Source organism: Gobio gobio (genome assembly GCF_949357685.1).
Source record: "Gobio gobio genome assembly, chromosome: 17".
In the NCBI taxonomy this organism is placed as follows: Eukaryota; Metazoa; Chordata; class Actinopteri; order Cypriniformes; family Gobionidae; genus Gobio; species Gobio gobio.
The window spans coordinates 52,806,081-52,818,747 of record NC_137110.1 but is presented as its reverse complement, the minus strand read 5'-3'; the positions used below and the strand labels follow the sequence as shown (position 1 = coordinate 52,818,747).

The following is a 12,667-nucleotide window of genomic DNA, read 5'->3' as shown; positions in this document are numbered from 1 at the left end:
GCCAAACTTAACTGATGGTTTATCAAGTTTATTACATCGTTATTCACTCCAAAAAATCATCGTAAGAGCTGAACAAACAAAGCATAAGAAGTGCGCATTAACGTCTCATTCACAAACTCTCTCTCTCCGTTGCATTACCATTAAAGGGATGGTAAAACACATTCTCTCGAAGGCTTGACTGTGTTTGTGGGCTGCACTGTAACATGTGTTCATGCTTCGTTTTAAAAAAATTGCCTTAAACATATCTAAAATTAAATTAATTTACATATAACCAGTTTAATATGGAGAGGCACTGAAATGTGTTTTTGACCTACAGTGTTAACGTTACATGACGTGAGAACAGTTAGTTATTACAGTTGTATGTTAGCAGGGACTTTAATCGTAACTTAAGGAGAGTTTGACAAACAGAAACTCCTCTCAGGATCCCTGGAGTCAGTGTTACAGGACCTCAGGGAAGACATTTGAGCATTTCTGTAGCATAAACACCATCAAACCGATGAGAGCTTCAGATTTTCCAATGCATCTCAATGGCGCTGAAACCTAAAGATGTCCGAGTTCCGGTCCCAGCGCAACTGATACTCAACTGCTATTGGCTCATCTGCGTTCGAGGGGCGGGGCTTACGATAGGTCAATTAAACGGCCACTTCACCACTGTGTGTGTGTGCACGGTCAACGGCCAATCAGAACAACCCGCTGATAGGCGAACGTTCATCTGCTGGTGAATTGGCTTGGTTTAAGATAAAATGGACAAACTAGGACCTGCTCAGGGGCGTCTTTTCCCGCTGAGAGGGCTCAACACACACACGCTTTATGCAGTTTTTCCGCAGTTTTGCTCAAACGCCTCACAGCAGTCGCTCCTCCTTTCTCTTCTCGCTGCGACTGCCTCCCCATTTCACAAATGTATTTTGCTTATTAAATGCAAAGTTTTTAATTTCAAAAGCATTAAGTTCATATTTCCAACTAACGAAATTCTGAGCTGCTTTGCTTAATAACACTCCTGTGTCTCCGATGCGGTGGCCGGGACATAAACCTGCCAACATCCCTGGCATCATTTCTGGAATGACTTATGGAATATTGCTGAGCTTCTGCACGTTTCAAACTAATGGAAAATTCTGAACAAAGGCTTCGTTTTGGCGAGTGATTGGTTAAATGTCTCTCATGACTGTTGCAGGTTTTCTCATGTGAGGAAATGGAGTTTGGTTTCCTTGCCACTGTTGCCTCTGGCTTGTGTTGCTCAGTTGGGGACACTACATGTTTCAACTAAATATCCAAATAAATCTAATTATTAAACTAAATTAACCATATAATCTAATAACTGATCTAAAGCCCACACTGTCACTGTATGATCATTGAAATGAACTGATGACATCAGCGTTTTCTCCAGAGCGGCTGAATAAAATGATGCTGCATTATTTTCCTGTTAAACAATCTGGATTGTTAAAAGCGCTATATAAATAAAGTTGACTAGATGTTAAGCACACACACTGAGTTCGGCTCCTCAGCGAGCGCTTACGTTGTTTTTCTTCTGCATTAGCCTGTGTTTTAAAGATTTTTTTGTGGCTCTAACCAAAGTAAACTTTTTATTTTGCTTTAAAGACATTTTTTTTTGTTAAAATGTTCTAAAGAAACTGAAAAATTGTCCCACTTAGTTGTAAATTGAGAACTGATTTTTCTTAAAGGTCCCATGGCATGAAATTTTCATTTTATGAGGTATTTCAACATTAATATGAGTCCCCCTAGCCTGAATATTGTCCCCAAGTGGATAGAAATGTTGATCGGTGTAAACCTGAGTTCTGGCTGTCTCTCTCTGCCCTTGAGAAAATGACAGGCCAGACGAGCCAATCCTGAAGTCTCCTGGTTTGATGTTCAAGCAGGAACGGTTTCCTCCCTTTCCTCCGCCCAGAGAATCTGCCACGCCCTTGCAAGCGCTCGAGAGATCATTACTTGTGAACGAGTGAACACTGGCAGTTTCTCAGTGTTTGGATGTACAAATGAAAACAGACGTCTTTCTTCAGTTCCTTCTGATCTGTGATCATTGATTTCTTATGTGTAGCTTATTATTTATTATTTGTGGACACGCAGCGGCTTCTCTCTCTCCCGACAGAACGGTGTTTTCGTGTTTTCTATCTTGTGAGTCAGTGTTTTTGTACGTCCTCGTCGAGTCTATCTGTTCTAAAATGTGCATACAGTCTTTTCTGTTTAACATCAGCAGTCACATCTTTAGAGATAAACTTCACGCACGCCGAAGCTCGGCCTCCAACATCCCCGACCCCCAGTACTGCATCTGGCCCACAGCGGAGGAGCCAAACGCGGCGTGAGATTAAGCAGAAGGAGGGTAAGCGTGAGGGTATCCGGCTAGGCTAGCCAGCTTTCCCCACAATAAACTGGATTACATTCGATTACAGCTGTTGTGTCTTTGTTTGCGCTGTGTAACGTTACTCAATGCGCGTCATATTCATATGATTGGAACATATCTAGAAATAATGCTATACTCAACACTTACTTTTAACTCGTTCATCTCGCTGTAATGCTACATTGCATGTGTTACAAAGTTGGTAGAATAATGATGAAGAGGACTCGGTGTGACTGGGACTCGTGTTTATTCAGAACTCTCAGATACAAACAGAACTCTCAGATACAAACACAATAAACTCGCGCTGACTGACAGCGCTCTCATAACTCAGTAGTTACTATAAATAACTTTGTTAGCAATCGCTCCGTCTCCGTGATGTCCGGTTCGCGAACGAATCATTCTTTTGAATCGGTTCTTTTTAGTGAACCGAACCAGTTCACCAAATCGGACTGAATCGTTCTAAACGGTTCGCGTCTCGAGTCAGCGCTGATCCATAATTTACTAAAGTTACTAACTTTCTGACATGAGTGACAGTCCCTCCGACTAGAAATAGACTAATAACCTGAAGTATATGCTAGTAACTACAACAGTTCACCCTGAACTGAGACATGCTGAGAGAACTGATGAGAAGTGAACACAGGTCCATCCGTCTCTCTGGCAGACTCGTGCCTGCTCGTGCCTCGTTAAACCACGCCCCCTCCGCTCATTTAAAATGCAAAGATGTCAGCCAATCACAACAGTGGGCGTTTTTACTGAAGTCTCACAGCAGACACGCCTCTTGAAGCAGGGCATTCAGCCACAGGGCAAACAGCAGTATAGAAAAAATGCCTTTTATTTCTAAATTATGACATTTCATGATGTAAAAATCATACTAATAATATAAGTACACCTCAGAAAACACTATAAAATAATAGAAAAATGCCATGCCATGGGACCTTTAATGACGGTTCTTTGGCTTACTATGTTTCATTAGAGCCTGTTAATCTTGAATATAACTTTGTTAATAAAAATAAAAGTATTGAAAGAAATCTTCATAATAATTTTTAATATGGCAATACTGTCAAACAGATATTCTAACTATAAACAAAACGCATATTAGCTTCGATTTTGGTCAAAATGTAAAGTTCATGTATTTGCACAGCAGGATAATTAGTTACCAAAAATGTGTGTTAAGAATCGTGTTGGGAATCGGATCGTTACTCCCAGAGTCAGAATCGGATCGGATCGTGAAGTGCCTGGAGATTCCCAGCCCTACCTGATTGACTTGTAGTTTTGGTCCGAGGTTGGTGTAGATTTCTTTCAGCAGGTCTATAGCCCGTGTGGCGATGTCATCACTGCCTTGGATCACAACCTGCGGACAGAAAACGGAAAATCTCAAGTTTGAGCATCACTGTGATGAAATCAGCCGGGAAATATTGTGTGTGTGTTGTATCGACACACAGACGGCAAGAGACGATCTATTCAGGGCCTGAAGTATTGAGTATAATTTTACTCTAAGCTCTGCGCAGAATGCATTATACACACATCACAGGAATATTTTATTACAATACTCAGCATATCGTCTATCAGTAATATCTCGTGGCGTAACGTGTGTGTGTGAGTGTGTGTGTGTGTGAGAGAGTGTGTGGGCATGTTTTTGTGAAATATCAGGACACAAATGTGTATAATGACATGGGTATTACAAAAAGAGGGAGAAATATGAGAACGTTCCCCATGTCCTCACTTTTCAAAATGCTTATAAATCACAGAATGAGGTTTTTTTCACAGAAAGTAAACTGTGCAGTGTGTGTGTGTGTGTGTGTGTGTGTGTGTGTGATGGGTAGGTTTAGGGTCAGGGGCAGTGTGTGTGTGTGTGTGTGTGATGGGTAGGTTTAGGGTCAGGGGCAGTGTGTGTGTGTGTGTGTGTGTGTGTGATGGGTAGGTTTAGGGGCAGTATAAGGGGATAGAAAATACGGTTTGTACGGTATAAAAACCATTACGCCTATGGAATGCCCTCACATTTCACAAAAACAAACATGTGTGAGTGTGTGTGTGAGTGTGTGTGTGTGAGTGTGTGTGTGTGTGTGAGTGTGTGTGTGTGTGTGAGTGTGTGTGTGTGTGTGTGAGTGTGTGTGTGTGTGTGTGTGTGTGTGTGTGTGTGAGTGTGTGTGTGTGTGTGTGTGTGAGTGTGTGTGTGTGTGTGTGTGTGTGTGTGTGTGTGAGTGTGTGTGTGTGTGTGTGTGTGTGTGTGTGTGTGTGTGTGTGTGTGTGTGTGAGTGTGTGTGAGTGTGTGTGTGTGTGTGTGTGAGTGTGTGTGTGTGTGTGAGTGAGTGTGTGTGTGTGTGTGTGTGTGTGTGTGTGTAGTTTACCCTCCAGAGGTAGTCGAGCCCGATCAGCTCCAGGTCATCCATCATGTATGCCCGCCGCTTGGCCACCAGCTTGCCTTCTCTGCAGTTGACGGCTTTAAAGAAGCGCTCGAAGCACTTCATGCCGTTCTCCGTCAGCAGGGTCGGGTCCAGCTGCAGAACGTTGTTCTCGAAGAAGTCCTTGTTGATATCCGGGTCCAGATCCGGCTCGTCGCCCATGAGCTTGGAGTACCACTTAAAGCAGGCCTCGCGGTCGCACAGGAACACGGCGTTCTCAGCCAGACACTTCCAGATCTGCTTGGCCTGCGGAGCACAGAGCCACAGCTGGCCGTCCTTCAGCAGGAACCTGAGCAGCAGCAGAAGCGTTAGGGGTTAGTTAGTGTGCAAAGGCCTTTAGTTGTGTGAGATCTCCTGTCAAAGGTGTGTGTGTGAGACCAGAGCATCACTGACCGCAGGAAGTTGAGTCTCTCCTGCACTTCCTGTACGTGGCTGTACCGGCTGCCCACTCGAACCGTCTGCGGGTCAAAGCCTGGATGCTCTGAGACAAGGAATTACAACAGGTTCACATGCACTCATCTTCAGATTAACCCTACATTTTGAGTCACGTTCTTAAATGTGCATTACCCTCTGCTGCTCTTCCTCTAGGGGGCGCATTGGTCGTCTTCATCTAAAAATCTAACTTCCTCCACCCCAGTAAAACCAATGCAGTTTATTTTTCTTCGATAATATTTTTTCTTTTTAATTTTGTATTTTGAGATGATTTGATGGAATTTTTTTATATTTATGCAATAATTATGGTCTATTTTTGCCATTGAAAATTATACAAACATTAATTATTGCAGTATTTCAGGTTAAAATAGAGACTAGGCCTTCAAAATATATATTTTTTTGAAGGCAGATTAGCCCCTCTTTTGGTTTTTCTTTTTTGATGGATTTGAATATATATTTTAAGAAATCTTAAAGACTATTTATTATAAAGTTTTAGATTTTTTTTGTTTGTTAGAAATATAGATTTTTTTCTGTGAATTTGTGTTTTTGCAGATTTCCCATTAATTTCCTATCGGATAAGTTTTGACCGAAAAGCACAAGTGGGAGTATTTTTTCTACGATGCACTTACAACCATCATTTTTTGTGTGTGTTTAAATACCTAATGCTAGAAAAGTCACCAAGTTTCATATCATTCTGATGAAGCGGTGATTTTTAAAAATTCTAAATGTGGTTTATAGGTTCAGTTTTTCATAGGTGTGTGTGTGTATAAGTGTGTGTGTGGACTGGTAATCATCACGTTATGGGGACAAAATGTCCCCACGAAGATGGCAATATCCGAAATCCTCATCCTTGTGGGGACATTTTTAGGTCCCCATGAGGAAAACATCTTATAAATCAGACTAAGTGATGTTTTTTCAAAATATAAAAATGCAGAATGTCTCCCGTGATGGGTAGGTTTACGGGCAGGGGCAGTGTGTGTGTGTGTGTGTGATGGGTAGGTTTAGGGTGTGTGTGTGTGTGTGTGTGTGTGTGTGTGTGTGTGTGTGTGTGAGATGGGTAGGTTTAGGGGCAGGGGCAGTGTGTGTGTGTGTGTGTGTGTGTGTGTGATGGGTAGGTTTAGGGGGTGTGTGTGTGTGTGTGAGATGGGTAGGTTTAGGGGCAGGGGCAGTGTGTGTGTGTGTGTGTGTGTGTGTGTGTGTGTGTGTGATGGGTAGGTTTAGGGGCAGTGTGTGTGTGTGTGTGTGTGTGAGATGGGTAGGTTTAGGGGCAGGGGCAGTGTGTGTGTGTGTGTGTGAGATGGGTAGGTTTAGGGGCAGGGGCAGTGTGTGTGTGTGTGTGTGATGGGTAGGTTTAGGGGCAGTGTGTGTGTGTGTGTGTGTGTGATGGGTAGGTTTAGGGGCAGGGGCAGTGTGTGTGTGTGTGTGTGATGGGTAGGTTTAGGGGCAGGGGCAGTGTGTGTGTGTGTGTGTGTGTGTGTGTGTGTGTGTGTGATGGGTAGGTTTAGGGGCAGTGTGTGTGTGTGTGTGTGTGTGTGTATGTGTGTGTGTGAAGGGTAAGTTTAGGGGCAGGGGCAGTGTGTGTGTGTGTGTGTGTGTGTGATGGGTAGGTTTAGGGGCAGTGTGTGTGTGTGTGTGTGTGTGTGTATGTGTGTGTGATGGGTAAGTTTAGGGGCAGGGGCAGTGTGTGTGTGTGTGTGTGTGTGTGATGGGTAGGTTTAGGGGCAGGGGCAGTGTGTGTGTGTGTGTGTGTGTGTGTGTGTGTGTGTGTGTGTGTGTGTGTGTGTGTGTGTGTGATGGGTAGGTTTAGGGGCAGGAGCAGTGTGTGTGTGTGTGTGTGTGTGTGTGTGTGTGTGTGTGTGAGATGGGTAGGTTTAGGGGCAGTGTGTGTGTGTGTGTGATGGGTAGGTTTAGGGGCAGTGTAGGGGGATAGAATATACAGTATGTACGGTATAAAAACCATTGTGCCAATGGAAAGTCCCCATAAAACATGAAAATCCAACATGTGTGTGTGTGTGAGTGTCAATATCACACTCTTAATGTTTTAGAGTGTCACTGCTGTGTACTTTTTTTCAGCATCGTGGCCGATTTGTAGATTGTACACACAAATATTCTATATATTTTTTGTGTTTACATCCCTAATGCTAGAAAAGTCACCAAGTTTCATATCATTCTGATGAAGCTGTGATTTTTTACATTTCAAAACAGAAAATGTTCCGACCGAAGAGCACCAGAGGGTTAAATAGATGCAAAACAACGGCACACACACAGTTCCCCGTGTTCAGAACGAGCTCACTTAATCAGATGTAAACCCTGTTCATGTGTGAACCCTGACCTTTGGAGAACTGCCTCATGTTCTCCATGTACGCGGACAGGTTCTCGGCCACCAGCGTGACGAGGGCGTGATTGTGCTGAAGCTGGTTGATCAGATCGTGGCGATAGAAGACGTGCGGACTCCTCTGGGTCTGACTGCACCGCAGACAAAACACAATCACACACACAGAAGAGACACACAGAGTGTGTGAGACCTGCTCAATCACTCACCTGAGGTTCTGCGGAGCTTCTCCAAACAAGCTGCAGATCTCCCTGATCTGCTTCAGAGCCGGAATCACCCACTTATCGTTGGTCCGGAGCTCCTCGATGAAGCGATCGATCCACTGCATCTTCTGTGTGTCGCGGTCCTGTATCAGCACAAACTAGCGTTCATTTCGGCAGACGAGACTAAATATGTTCGTCAACAACCTTTTTTTCCCATGACGAAGACGAGACTGCACCAATGTCCAAAAACACAGACTGATGTGGCGTCACACCGGACACGATTCGCGCGAAGGTGGACGCTTGAACATGTTGAGTTTACTCGCTTCAATCGCGCGTGACATTCTCTTCACAACAGGCGCGATTCTCCTCATGGGCGGAGCTTCTGCCAGCGGCTCGTCTCGTTGAGAAATGGCTGACATGGGCTGTGTTTACACGTCTTTTTTTTGTTAAAATCTACTGTTAATGTGTGACAAAAGGTAGTTAAGACTTTTTCAGTCGATAATGTAGTAGTTTAAAGCTCAAATCGGTGGTTTATTTATATAAAGAGTGTCTATTTGAACATGTGATCTGGTGTTTTGGGAGTTGTGAGCTCCAGTGGATCAGCGGCGCTCATTAACCCGGTGAGATCAGCCTTTCCTCAGCCAGTTCTTCTGCCGCTGGCTCTGATGATCTGTGGTGTGTGTGTGTGTGTGTGTGTGTGTGTGTGTGTGTGTGTGTGTGTGTGTGTGTGTGTGTGTGAGCTCCAGTGGATCAGCGGCGCTCATTAACCCGGTGAGATCAGCCTTTCCTCAGCCAGTTCTTCTGCCGCTGGCTCTGATGATCTGTGGTGTGTGTGTGTGTGTGTGTGTGTGTGTGTGTGTGTGTGTGTGTGTGTGTGTGTGTGTGTGTGTGTGTGTGTGTGTGTGTGAGCTCCAGTGGATCAGCGGCGCTCATTAACCCGGTGAGATCAGCCTTTCCTCAGCCAGTTCTTCTGCCGCTGGCTCTGATGTCTCTGTGGTGTGTCTCGAGCTATAATTCGTCTTGTAACGGCCGATCTTTGGTCTCATGGATCTATAATTTGTTCCCTGGCAAATCGTTTAGACTGAAGGCAAAGAAGTTTCATTACTTTATATTTTTAGGCTATAACTGTACGTTACAGTTGTAACGTTAGCCGACTAGCACTGACTTTGAATGTTTGAGTGAATTGTTTGCTTTATTTCATGTATAGCTTGTTATACATTACTTCTACTTTTGTATTATTGATCATACATAAACTTGCATTTAACAAAAAGAGACTGTGTTGTGTTTCATGTCATTTAATGTTATCACAGTGATAATCATATTGTCTGAAGCAGATATTAATATACAGATTTCCTCCTCATAGTTGTCACTACTAGAGCAAGCTCCTGATTGGTTAACGCGGCGCGAAATATCCGCCAAAGTTCAGATTTTTCAACTTGAGCGATTCGTGCGAATCGCGCGTTCAAAACGCTCAATTCGCGTCCTTCGCGCCGCCTCAAACATTGCATTGACTTAACATGTAAATCACTCGCGCGAATCGCGTCCGGTGTGAACGTGAGACTAAATTAACATGCACTATTGTTGACGAAAAAGGACGAGACTAAAATGTTTTGCATAAAATAAAAACTAAGATAAAATCTCTTGATTTTCGTCTACAATCGTCTCTACTTTTTCATCATGAGATGAATATTCAGCTGTTCAAAATATTCCGCATGAGTTGGTGCTGTTGCTCATGTACAGTCTCAGACTCATGTCACATGGTTCCTGGAGCGCTCAATACTTCTAGCGCTGTGTCAATACATTTCAATGGCTTAAGTCAGGGGTTTTCAAACTTAATGATGCCAAGTACCCCCAAATATGATGAACCTTTAATAGGGACCCCCTTCCTAAAATCCATCTATATATTTTATATAACTTATTTTGCCACACAATATATTGAGTTTTCTTTTGACTAAAACGACGAGACGTTTAGTCGACTAAAACAAAAAATGATATGTGAATGACTGAATATGACTAAAACTAACAAGGACATTTGGCAAAAGACTAAATTAAAAATAGGTGCCAGAATGAGCCCCAGCAGAAAGACACGCCGCAGGTGCATGCTGGGAATGATTGCACTGACCTGAGAGCAGCTGTAGTCCAGGATCTTGATGTGTGCGCTCAGGGCCTGGTCCATGATATCGACCGGCACATCGTCACTGTGAGCCAGATTCCACAGCAGGTTCAGCACCTTATGAGCCATCACTCCATCCTTATCATCCTCCGCCAGCCTGCGGATCAGCTCCAGAAGCTTCTCACGCTGCTTTTTACTGGCGTTCGTCCAGCTCGCCTGCCAGACCATGAGCACAGAGGTCAAGAGGTTATCATGAGATAGTATCAGAGACACTCGTCCCTGCATAAACTTAAATTAAGGTTATCCACGTCTCATCAGCCGTGTGTGTTACCCAGAGGTGGACAGTAACTGAGCACATTTACTTGAGTACTGTACTTAAGTACACTTTTTGAGTATCTGTACTTTACTGAAGTATTATTTTTTAGGGAAACTTTTACTTTAACTTCACTACATTTGAAAGACAAATATCCTCAAAGTCAAAAGTCGTTTCTGTAGCAGCTTTGCAAGTCAGTGGAGGATTTTTTTCTTCTGTAAAAGGTTTTTTTGTTGTTGCAAAATGTAATGTCTGAGAAAGAGAAGCGCAAACATTTGGATGATGAACGAGCTCAGTTCAGTCTGGTTTTTGTGGCTCTGAGATGAGCATGAGGACTGATTACAGCTTTCTTTTGTGTGTTTTCGTACTTAAACAGACCAATACACACAAAATGTCAATTTTCATTTTGGAAAGTATTCACGTAAACAAAGTTGATTATGTCTTAAGTGAACAAAAAAAGTTGGGGGAATATCGGATGTGTATCAGTGTGTAGGATTTGTGCATTCTGCCTTAAAGTGACAGCAGCTTTGTTACTTTTAAGTATTTAAATTAGTTCAAGTTAGTCGTATGGAGCATCACTGATTGGCTTAAACCACCGTGACGGCTATAGCGATGCAACAATAATAAAATAATGCATTGACATAAAAAAGGAAATTTACTTTTGATCAGGGCTTAAAAACGGAAAAAATTATAAATGGGTTCACTCCGAGCAGAATCGATATTTTAGCGTTTTCATTTTTGCGTTCCTCATTAAACTTTACTGTTCTGAAAACGCTTTGATTTTAAAAAATAACGTTATTTTAATTTAGCCTATACTTTAAACAAATATGTATAAATAAAGACTTATTTTCACTCAATAATAATATAACGCATGATAATTAAACTTGAATATTTATTTCATAACATTTTTAAAAGCACAACAGAAACACATGCATTAATTACAGCATAAACAGCGGGACAAATATTGAGCTGTTTTAATGGAGCTGAAAGTGGCTCTATATGCCGAATCTTTTCAGAAGAGGGAGAACATTCTCTGGACATCACTTTTTTTTCAACACGACTTGTTTTAAAAATGGCATGAATAAAGAATAAATAAACTGGATAACCATTGCTCTTTTAATGCTGCTAATTTCAAAGCAAACCCTGCGCAACACGTCTGCATCCCATAATCAAACTCAGTCAGCTGATAAAGCTTGATCATTTAATGCAATATAACACCATTTAATACGAAGCATCAGCCGTCTATATAGAAAACATTGAGCTGTATTGGCCATCTGAAAGACTATAGCCTGACAAATGTTTGATAGATGCTATAGCCTGCTTGGACAGGCTTAAACAGAATCCACAAACTAGCCTAAATCAGACTATTTGAGCTTAAAGTCTGTTCTGCTTATTTAAACGTATGAAGAGAACGTCCTCCAATAGCTGCGCTTTCATTGATGAGCTCAGCGGGGAGAGAAATGTGCTTGAGGCGTGTAAATGCGCTCACACTGACTTGTGTTACGGTAGATTCACAGATGACATTTCACTCTCGCTTGATCCGTCACATCACATGCTGCACTTCTCTATTCCTGATTGGCCACTGCCAGATTAACATATTAAAGAGAACGATAACATAACCTTATTAACCGGTTAATGGCCATTTCAAATTAACGTTTCTGTTCAGAACCATTCACATTGATTTTGATTCCGTTTTCGTTTTTGTTCCTCTTAAAATTTCGTTCGTTTCCGGTTTTCGTTCCTTGAACCGGTTCAGAGCCCTGCTTTTGATACTTAAGTACTTTTAAAAGCAAGTACTTCTGTTTTTAACAACTCTCACTTGTAACAGAGTAATATTTGACCAGTGGTACTTCTACTTTCACTGGAGTAATGGAGTTGTGTAGTTACTCCAGCTGTGTGTTACCTTGAAGCAGTCGAACAGGTGGTCCAGCTGCTCCGGGGAGAAATCCCACGCCAGCTTGGCCAACAGATCGTGGACATTCTTCACGATCGCCTCGTGTTTACCAGCCTGAGGAAACACCAGAGGGAACATTGACCACAGCCATCCGGAACGTCAGGGTTACAGCTGCAACAACTAATCAATAAAAGCAATCTTCGTTCATTTTAAAGTAGTAGCCTAGAATACTGTCTAACACTTGATGCTCTATCCAGTCCTCTGGTCAGTGAGGAACCTGGGTGTGCTCTTTGATACCAATCTCTCTCACTCTCACACACACACTCACACACACACACACACACACACACACACACACACACACACACACACACACACACACACACACACACACACACACACACACACACACGTGGTCAGTGAGGAACCTGGGTGTGCTCTTTGATACCAATCTCTCTCACTCTCACACACACACTCACTCACTCACTCACTCACACACACACACACACACACACACACACACACACACACACACACACACACACACACACACACACACACACACACACACACACACACACACACACACACACACACACACACACACACACACACACACACACAC

General features: G+C 42.8%; 1 protein-coding gene across 1 annotated transcript in view; it reads right to left on the bottom strand.

The window, feature by feature from the left end:
* The window catches only part of LOC307140502 (ubiquitin carboxyl-terminal hydrolase 9X-like), a gene marked incomplete at its 3' end in the record, with an annotated part of 120,819 nt that overhangs the window by 79,731 nt on the left and 28,421 nt on the right, over window positions 1–12,667 (bottom strand). Inside the window, exons 12-18 of the mRNA XM_079840061.1 lie at window positions 12,052–12,156; window positions 9,845–10,051; window positions 7,729–7,865; window positions 7,520–7,653; window positions 5,149–5,236; window positions 4,702–5,044; window positions 3,609–3,704 (exon numbers count right to left, since the gene is read on the bottom strand). Of these exons, the coding sequence (XP_079696187.1) occupies window positions 3,609–3,704; window positions 4,702–5,044; window positions 5,149–5,236; window positions 7,520–7,653; window positions 7,729–7,865; window positions 9,845–10,051; window positions 12,052–12,156 (1,110 nt within the window). The remainder of the gene's footprint in view (window positions 1–3,608; window positions 3,705–4,701; window positions 5,045–5,148; window positions 5,237–7,519; window positions 7,654–7,728; window positions 7,866–9,844; window positions 10,052–12,051; window positions 12,157–12,667) is intronic.